This window comes from Phocoena phocoena, chromosome 2, assembly GCF_963924675.1.
Source record: "Phocoena phocoena chromosome 2, mPhoPho1.1, whole genome shotgun sequence".
NCBI lineage: Eukaryota > Metazoa > Chordata > Mammalia > Artiodactyla > Phocoenidae > Phocoena > Phocoena phocoena.
Genome location: NC_089220.1, coordinates 174,792,342 through 174,802,347, shown reverse-complemented (window position 1 = coordinate 174,802,347; position 10,006 = coordinate 174,792,342). Strand labels below are relative to the sequence as shown.

Here is a 10,006-nt window from a genome sequence, read left to right as displayed (position 1 = left end):
TGAGGGAATTACTAGCTACGTGGGGCTGGTTGCCCAGTTCCCACGAATTCTGATAAGTTGTGTCAGAAAACTGCTGAGAGAATGTGCGGTCTACGGAAAGGAAACTATCCTGCCTCCCTGGAAATACGTCAGGTACTTGGAAGCCCGCAGAATCTGGACGGGGAGGACGTTAGCTTTTGTGCATTGGGCTGTAGTAAACGTACTACTGGGGAAGAAAAGCAAGTGTTAAAAGACACGTTGGAGACCCTTTTTTAAAATATTCATTCATTTAGTATACAATTCCGAGGGCCTGCCGTGTACTACTGCAGTACTGGGAGCTGGTAAGAACACTATGAGAATGTATAAACCGAAACAACTCTATAATAATGTAAATACTCAATAGTAATTACACTTTACATTGCTTTTCACAGCAGGATTACACTACTTGCTATGGAAATGCTCTTTCACCTGTGCTTCATTTGGATAGTCACAGCTCGTACGTGCACTTTTACTTGCTGAGTTTTTCCTCAGTGACCGATTATTCCAGAGGAAAAAACCTCTGAAGCTCCCCCGATGCTTGCTCTGCTCACCCGTTCCCCAGGCCCGGCACCCACGACACTAATCAACACATATAATGTGGACACCCTTGATTTTACAAAAACCTTTCCGTGGCTTACAGTTCGTCAGTATAAGGTCCCCAAACCTTAGCGCCTTCACGGGGTCTGGCTCCTGCCTACCCACCTCTGCGGCCTTTTCGGGAGCACGCAGGGCTTTATTTGCTGTGGTTCCTCCATGGGATTTGCCACCTCCTCACACCCACTACTGTCCCCCCAGCCCCCGCCCCAAAGCACAAGACCTTCATCCGGAGACTTCTGTTGTCACTTCTGCCTTTAACACTCCTCCCTGCTCCTCCCGGCAAATTCCATCACTTCTTCAAGAGAGACTTCCTTGACTCCAGGGTACTTCAGATGTCTCTCCCGTGTGTACTATACCAACCTGACACTTGTGTAACAGGCTCTTTGTCAGCTTGTTTCTTCCACAGACCTGTGAGCTGCTTGAGGTCAGGGACCGTACTAGGCATTCCTAGCCCCATACAGTGCCTGTCACACTAGAATGCTAGAATATTAGGTGAATGAATGAATTACTATTAGAACGTCCATGCGGCACAAATGCTCAATGTTACACAAAAAGCCATGACCACTTAGCAAGAGGCTTTAGAGCTGCTAACCAATTAAAGATGAACAAATCCATACAAACATGTTTCTCAACCACGAAACTGAGAGCTTGCATACTCTGGTAGGCAGAATAGTGGCCCCCAAAGATGTCTATGCCCTAATCCCCTGGGCACAGACTGTGTGTTATGTTAGGTCATAGGCAAAGGGACATCAAGGCTGCCTATGGGATTAAGCTCACTAATCGTTATCAGCTGACACTGAAATGGACGCTACCTTGAATGATCCAGGTGGACCTAATTTAACCACGAAAGCCCTCAGACTTGGAAGAGCCGAGCAGAAACAGAGCCAGCAAGCTGGCAGCACTGTATGGGCTCTGCCCCGGGCTGATGGGCTCTGCCCCGGGCTGATGGCCTAGAAGATGGAGGAGGCCCAGGCGTCAAGGAGCGTGGGCGGCCTCAGAAGCTGGAAAACGCTGAGAAACGGGTTCTCCCCTCGAGCCTTCCGAAGAAACCCAATCCTGCCAAAACCTTCATTCCAGCTCAGCGAGACCCACTCTGGACTTCTGACATCCAGAACTGTAAGATAATACATGTGTGTTGTTTTAAGCCACCAAGTTGGTGGTAATTTTTTTATAGCAGCAACAGGAAACTAACCTACAATACCTACAACACATCGGACAAGGTTAACCTTGGCTCCATATGACAGAAAACCGAAGACAATGGCGGCTGAAAGAAGATCGAAGTTTACTTGTCTCTCTAGAACAGGGCTCTGGCAGCAGAAGTCGAGGGCTGGTAATGCTCTCCCATACCATCAAGGACTCGGGCTCCTTCAGTCTTGCTGCTGTGCCTCCCTTAACCTGAAGGAGCTCTTGTCGGCACGTCTGATCCCAGCCAGCAAGAAGAGGAGTTCTGAGGAATGGTGAACCGCTGCCCCTTGAGGGACCTCACCGACCAGGGCATCACTCACATCTCACGGGCCAGGACTGAGAGGCACAGCAGCAGCGAGGTACGTGCAACGGCCATGCCAGGGGCCACGTGGCAAGTGTGGCGGGTTCCATTATTAAAAGGGGAAGAAACCTATGGGGACAACCAGCCACCTCCACCGTAACACTGTAGTGCTATGATGCCCTCCCACTCACGGTTTTAAGTATATAAAAGTAGTCTATCCTACTTTTAGATCAACCAAGGCAGGGGCCCTCATTACAAAAACAGTAACTGAATAATTACGATGTCATAGACTCTGGCACATTCCTAAGCTTTGCCAGATTTTGCATGTACACATATTAGAACATGAGTATATGCCTGTCAGTGATGGCATCACATTCAAACTCTAGTGTTGTAATCGATGGAAACAGAATTCTTCACTAATAAGAAATAAGGCGCAGGGGTTATAAATCCACCTGCTAATGCAGGGGACACAGGTTCAATCCCTGGTCCTGGAAGATCCCACATACCGCGGAGCAACTAAGCCAGTGTACCACAACTACTGAGCCTGCGTTCTAGAGCCCGTGTGCCACAACTACTGAAGCCGTGCGCCTAGAGCCTATGCTCCGCAACCGGAGAAGCCACCGCAGTGAGAAGCCCGTGCACCGCAACGAAGAGTAGCCCCCGCTCGTCGCAACTAGAGAAAGCCCGCGCGCAGCAACGAAGACCCAACACAGCCAAAAATAAATAAAATTTTTTAAAATGCTTAATCATAAAAAAAAAGAAGTGAGGCTAAAAACGTATTTTATTTCTAGATGTGTGCTACTCAGGGGCCTGACAGGAAGCAGATGGCATGCCCCAAGGGTAAATCGCAGAGAGTTTGATGAAGAGACTACTTACATGGACGTGGGCAGGCTCTAGGGGAACCAATAAGGGATGAAGTACCCAAGGACTCACAGCAGGAGGAAACCATTACCCTCTCTAGGCCTGAAAGGACAAAGGGAAGGCACGGTTTCTGGAACTTGCCAAGACCTGTAGCCATGGGACAGGACTGTCTGACCCGAGCCACGGCCTTAGGTAGAGGAGCCAGGCGCCTGCCAAAAGCCACAGACAGGCAGGAGGGAGTGTGGGGGAAGGTGAAATTAATATCCTGACCTCTCTCTCTTTCCTTCCTCTGATCATCTGCCAATGCCTCCAAATGGGCTGAAATCAAATAGAAACCAAAGGACAAAGGAGCCTGGGTGATGTGGTCCACAGGAATCAGCCTTTCAGAGCACAGAAAGGCAGAGACTGGACTTTGAGGGAGAGAGGATATAACCAGCATAATATGGAAAAGTACTGATATTTCACAGAGTGGGGATGGTTCAAAAGGCCTTGAACAAAAAGAAAAAGGGAATCGATCCAAACAGATCTGGGCAAGACCTGGGACGAAGAAAGATGGAGGAAGAGAATGATTAAAACGTGAAAGAGCAGAGAGGGGCCCAGGTGTGCTCTACTAATGTAAGCGGGATAAAGAGAGCAAGCGAAGAAAACTGGAGGCGTAAGACGAAAGAACTTCTGAAGGGCCTGACCAGGGGCCTGAAAGTTGTGGCTATGTCTGAACACAGCGTGTTTCTCATCGCCAACTTTTCCACATGAGCTTAACACAGTGGTGGGACATCTAAAACCTGTCATTGACTACAAATATTTTTAACATGCATACTCAAAGGATTGAATAGTGGCAGTGATTATGACTGAAGGTCTGGGGAATACAGAAGGCTAGGACTGTAGGTCAAAGAAATAGCAATACTCTGCAGCAGGACCAGTCAGCTGCTAAAAATAAGCCAAGATGCCAGAGAAAATAAATGCATTGAGACAAAGGGGAAAAAACAGCAAAACGATATAAGAAACCTGATATCAGACCCCGGATACCACGGCAGATTCTTAAAATTCCCTCAAATCCAAAATATGCATGTTGCTTTCTCTAGTACAAATTACCTACCTGTAGTTGTTAAATATAAGAAAAAACATGCCACTCATGTTCACAAGTGATTTCAATAACAGAAACTGTAATCTATCTTCTGTAGAGGCAGCCTTTGAATGCAATCGTTTTAATCACTATGACTTTACGGAAAAGATCAGCTTTACTTTTTGGATGTTCATTAACAGCCTTCAAACATCTATCTCTCTCTACGTTTATTTATATTTAACACCTCTCTATGTTAGACATGTTCCCAGAAAACTGTCCCCCAGATTAGAAGCTCCATGGGTTAACATTTCACGGACTTATATTAAAAATAGGAGCCTTATTCCCCAGAGAGGGAAAAAACAGTTTTGTGATGCAATATATAATAAAATCACAGGGAGGTTTGGGGAAAACACCTGTCCCTATTATTACCTCCTGGGAGGCTTCATTAGAAAAGCGTGTGTGGGTCCTCAGGACAAGTGTTGGTTCTGTGCCACCCCGTAGCCTTGTTTCCTTCCTGATCTGGTGACACAGAATTTGGTGAACTGCCCTCTTGCAACGCATGGTGACCCACGTACACCCAGAGTCACTACCGAGCACGGACTGCGGGGCCGCTCTCCAGGGGCTTCTCCATGCTGTCCTTTGGTGGACAACATGTCTCAAGACTTTAAGATTAAAGCCTGACAAGTTAGCGAAGTCAACTTATTTCATGAAATACATATATTAACTTGCCGTGAAAATAACCGATTTCTTACTTTAACAAAGACTATAGAATCACATTATGTTCTACTTCTCAAATGTGTTCAGGAAGTGAGGTACATGGAAATCTTATGCTCCATGTGGAACACCGTGCAGTATGTACATTTTAAACTTAAAATAATTTTATGTCAAATTTTATCCTAGCTTATACATGAATCTTACATGAAACGCAAACAGCAGGTGCAAGGGGTTTATGAAAATTTTATAGAAAAAACTCAATATCGAAAATGTTCTACCCATTTACATTTTCCCTGTGAATTTAGAAAAGATTACAGGAATTCAGTTTAGCAGTCTACCTCTCCTTCAACATGTGCAATCCCAGCGCTCCCTGGAAGCAGTGTTACCACTTCAGTGACATTAGAGCTAGGAGCACATATTGAATACATATTGTACAATGACACTACGATTACTAAAACCCAACAACAATACAGGACACATGCTAAACTCTAGTATCCCCACCATGTTCGAATAAAGCCTAATTTTTTTAAAGTTGAGGTATAATTGACTAAATAAACCTAAAGTTTAAGACATTTATTTAGAAATTCCTTTTCTAAAGTTATTCTCAAGATTTTTTCCAATTCTTCAGTTACATTTAATAGAGAAAGCAACCATCACATACGCATCAGGTTTAAAGCAGCAATCTATCTTGAGATTTACTTTTGCCTGCTTTCTTTCCAGTCTAGTGTTCAATAATTTTGGGAACATTACAGTAAATAAAGCGCATTAACCACATATTAAATTTATAATCTATATCTAATTAGTGTAGGATTTTACAAAATTGAAATTCTGTATTAGAAAATTTGGAACATCAATATTTCCTGTGCATATTTAAAAACCAGAAGTGATCGGGATTAATCATTTGGGAAAAATGATTATGGAGAATCTAAAATCAAGAGCAATTAGCCTCAAAATAAGGCACAATATAAACGACAGAAAATGGCTTTCACATTCATGATTTCAACTGCTCCTAAGAACTAATGTGATGAAGGCAGATAAACAACCCTTACGTTAGAGCCAAGAAGAGATTCAGAAAAAGTCAACGATACTCACTTTTAAAAGAAATATTTACCTACCAAGCATCTGCTCTGTGACTAGGTACTCTGCTAAGTGCTAAGGGCACAGAAATGAACAAGCAAAAACAAAACACAAAAAAGGTACCTGTCCACAAGAAGTTGAATAGTCTGGCCCAAACTAACTAAACCAGTAACCACTAAAGTAAGGAAGATGACTTCCACTTGGCTTATCGCTTGACTTGGTCTCTCTGCCTTCAAGGTAAGGATGAACAAGGAAGAAAGCCTAGTCGGGGGGTCAGGACAGGCACCTCAGAAAGACGTTGGACACTTTCTAAGTTTAAAAGTACGTGAAACGTGCACTAGAGTTAGAAAGTTTTGTTTTGTTCTGTTTTTTCCTTTCGGACTGGAAATTAGGGGAGCTGTAAAAAAGATGTGCGTGTGTGTGTCTGCCTGTGTGCTGGGGTGGGGGGAGCGGAGGGATGCCAGCAAAGGATAAAGTCTACAAGCTGATGCAGAAGGAAATTGAAGAACATCACACAGTTCTTAAGAGGGCCGGGAAAAAGCACCACTTGAACCAAGCAAAGCACCAACATGGTCTGGTCCTCACATGTACAAGGTCAATTAACATGGTGCTGAGGAAAGGCAGGGCGGCCTGTACTTAAGATGATCATTAGGACGGATAATTCTAGTTGTGGCCTTGAGGAAGGGAGCAGACATACAGACATCATGTACAGCAAAGGATATTTACAGTCACATTTCACGCACCAATAAATAATGCATTCACTTCTCAAAATGCCACAGCAAACGTGGGAGAGAATTTTCATCTATAGTCAGGATTAAACTTTCTAATTTTAAATTACCAGACTTCAGCTGTAAATTTATTTCAGTTGAAAGGTGTGAAGAGATTATTAGTGAATCTTCTAAAAGTCTGGAGAGTGTTTAGAAGATTAACATAATAAAAAAGTCCAGCCATAGGCACGGCAGAAATTATAGGCATGAATTTATTGAGCACCTACTGTGACAGCACTGTGCTAGGTGACTGGGTTGTTTCTCATACTTCGTCACGCTCCGGTCTCCTCAATTTCTCTGTCATCTCTTACCGTGTTCACTTGGAACTGCACGATTCGAAGTGCAGCCCGGCTCATTTATTCCGTAAGGTTGGTCCCAAAGACATTTCCTCATTTGAAGGCGGGGAGGAGGGGAAAGCTAAGTCCCTACCGAGCACTTAAGACCTGACTTTCTTGGTATTTGTGGTGTCATCTACGTGGCCCTCCAGAAGTCCCCGAACTTGTACAAAGAACTCAGAGAAGATCGCAACCGCTCTGCCCCCAAGACCGCCCCCGCCGGCCCTCGTTTCTTGCCGGAAGGTCCTTCGCAGCCACAGCTGCCCGTCTAGGTACTAAATCGCGGCCTGTCGATAACCTCAGCTCTAAGTCTGGAAGCCTCGGATCTGGCCGGCCGGGGGCGGGGGCGGCCGAGGTGACAGCAGGTGAGCGCCCGGCGCGGAGGAGGAAGTGAGACAGGCCGGCGTGGGCATTACTCAGGCCGCGTTACCGCCGAGGTGGCTCGCAAGCGGAACTCCTCGCCCCTCCGTCGCTCCAGCTGGACTTCTATCTCGTTGAAGTCACTTCCCATCCCGGGTCGCGCGGGGGAAAACCGTGCGTCCGAGGAGGGGCAGAGAGTCAGACGTGCGGGGTCAGGTGGCCTCTCCCCTGGCACCGCATGTCCCGAACTAGCCCCTCTCCGCTCCCCGGACCTGCCTGCCCCCGATCCCGGGGCGTCCCCGGGGGGCCCGGGGTGCGTGAGCCCCCCGTGAGAAGGAGGGAGGACAGGTCGCTCCGGCCACTCCGGGGGCAGCTCCGAGGACACCGGATCCCGGGGAGAATCAGCCAGACCCGATCGTGCCCCTGGCGGCCGCGGCGGGTGTGGCCGGTTCAGATCCTCCTACTTTACCTTTCTCACTCCGACGGCCAGTCGCCCTTCGGACCACGTCCGCACCGATCCCCATCGCCCCCGCCCCCAACCCGCGACACCTGGGGGAAACTTCTCCCTCGCCCCTCAATGCAAACTCGGCCGCTCCCCCAGCGGCCGCAAACCGTCCTCTCCCTAGCAACAAGGTTCCGGCCGTAGAGCGAGCGGCTCTAGGTGTAAGGAAGGTGATGTCGTAAAGCCGCGAGTGTCGTAAACCAGGTGCGGTGGGGAGGGGGGAGGGGTGGAGGCGGAGGGGCGGGGGGGAAGGGGGAGGGAGGGAGGGGGAGGAGGTGACTCGAGCATTTAGACACAAGCGAGAGGATCATGGCGGATGGCCCCAGGTGTAAGCGCAGAAAGCAGGCGAACCCGCGGCGCAATAACGGTGAGTGGCGGAGCGGACCGGGGAGCGGCGGAGTCAGGGGGAGCCGGGCGGCTGGGGCGCCCCCGGGGGCGAGGGGGGCGAGCCGGGCTGGGGGCGGCCGGGTAGGGACGGGCCAAGTGGAGTGGGAAAGTAGAAAGTAGTGCTCTCTGCCCCCCTCCGGGCCGCCGCCTCGGGAGCCGCGCCGCGGCCGCCCGCTCTCCCTGAACCGTTATGTCTCTTACCTGGTCTCTCCGCCTAGCGGCTCCCGCCGCCCCTGCCGCCTCGCTGGACCGTTAGCCGCCGCCGCGGCCGCATCCCCGGCGCAGGCGGGCGGCCGGGACGCGGCGTCCACTTTTCTGGGCTCCGGGGGAGCGGCTGTTGCTTCTTTCCGCACTTTTCCCCACTCTTGTGCCCCTCGGCGCCCCCCTCCCCTCCTCCTCGGCGCCCTCGGCGTTTCGTCCCCGCGGCGCCGAGGCCCCGGAGCCGAGGAACTAACTTGTGCCCGGCGCTGCCTGTGTAGAGTGGCTTCCGCGCGCCTCAGCCCCGCCGGCGCCGGCGCTCGGGCCCCGCGGCTCGGCCGGGCGGGCGGCGGCGGGACGCGGCGGCCGCGGGCTGCGTGTCGTCCGTGCGCGCGTGTGCGCGGGCGGCGCGGAGCGCGCGGACGGGCCGGGCCGGCGGCGGTAAAGTTGGGACCGGACGGCGAGGCGCGCTCGGCGCGGGACGGGGCTTCGCGGCGCGGGGCGCGGGTGCCTAAGCGCCTTTCCTCTCCCGCGGCCGCCGCCGCGCCCCGAGCGCGGTCCGCGTCCCGCGGGGAGCCGGCGGGGGCGCGGGCGAGCGGGGCGGGCGCAGAGCTGCGGCCGCGGGAGCCGCGGGGGCCGGCGGGTTTGCGGAGTTGTTACCTGGTCTCGGGACCGGGAAGCACCGCAGACAGGTCCCCGCCCGGGAGGACGCCTCCTCCGCGCCGGGATGGGGTGCCGAGCGTGCGCCTCCCTTGTGCTCTTTCGGTTTGGGGAAGTTGTTACCTGGGCCGGACGCGCGGGGCGTGAAGCCGGCGAACGGAGCTTGGACGGCGCTCCGGGTCTCGGGTGGAAGGAGGGTGGGGGAGGGGCGGCCGGACCGACGGACGCGGGGCGCCGCTGCCTGCGCTGCGGGCCGCGGTGTTTACTGATGAGTGCCGTTGCGCCGGGGACGCACACCCGCCCTGCCTGGCGTGAGAGTTTAGAAAAATAACAATAATGACGAGAGAGCGAGCGCGAGCCCCGAACATGTGGTGGTGGTTTGCACAGTCGCCTTTTGCAGTTGGGAGAGACGGTGGAAGTTGACTGCATGTCTGCTTATCTCGGGCGCCGCTGTGCCCGCTCGCCCGCCCACCGCTCGGCAGCGAACGTCTGCTGGTGGGTATTGTCTGGACAGTTCCTGCGGCGACAGGGCCGAGGCTGGAGCGCGGCCCCCGCCCGCCCGGTACCTGTTTGGAGAATAATGGGCGGCAACGGCCCTGCCGCCGGCTGAGGCCGAGTCTATATAAGGAATTGCACGGACCTAGCGGACCGAGGGGCTCGTGTGGGTTCCTGCGTTATTTTTAAAACGAGTTTCTGAGAGTCGGGAAATAAAGGCGCCTGAAATGGGATCGCCGTGTCCGCCAGAAAATGAGGAAATGCGGGTTTAAGTCAGAACTACCCGGCGCTCGCCCCACCCCCACGCCTGGGCCCCCTTTCTCCCTCCCCTCTGGGATGCGAAACGCGAGGTTTTGTAACCTTTCCTGGCAATTTCAGATTTTGTGTGGGATTTCCTGTCTCGAAGCAGATACGAAGGTTTTAGGCGGTTCCAAGATGTTTCCTTCCAATCGTAAACGTAATTTTAATATATTCGAGTCGACATTA

The 10,006-nt window shown here is 51.5% G+C and overlaps 1 protein-coding gene across 1 annotated transcript in view; it reads left to right on the top strand.

The window, feature by feature from the left end:
* Positions 1-8,083: 8,083 nt before the first annotated feature.
* ZEB1 (zinc finger E-box binding homeobox 1) overlaps positions 8,084-10,006 on the top strand; it is a 189,358-nt gene continuing 187,435 nt past the window's right edge. The window contains exon 1 of the mRNA XM_065870861.1: positions 8,084-8,147. Within this exon, the coding sequence (XP_065726933.1) occupies positions 8,090-8,147 (58 nt within the window). The 5' untranslated portion in view covers positions 8,084-8,089. The remainder of the gene's footprint in view (positions 8,148-10,006) is intronic.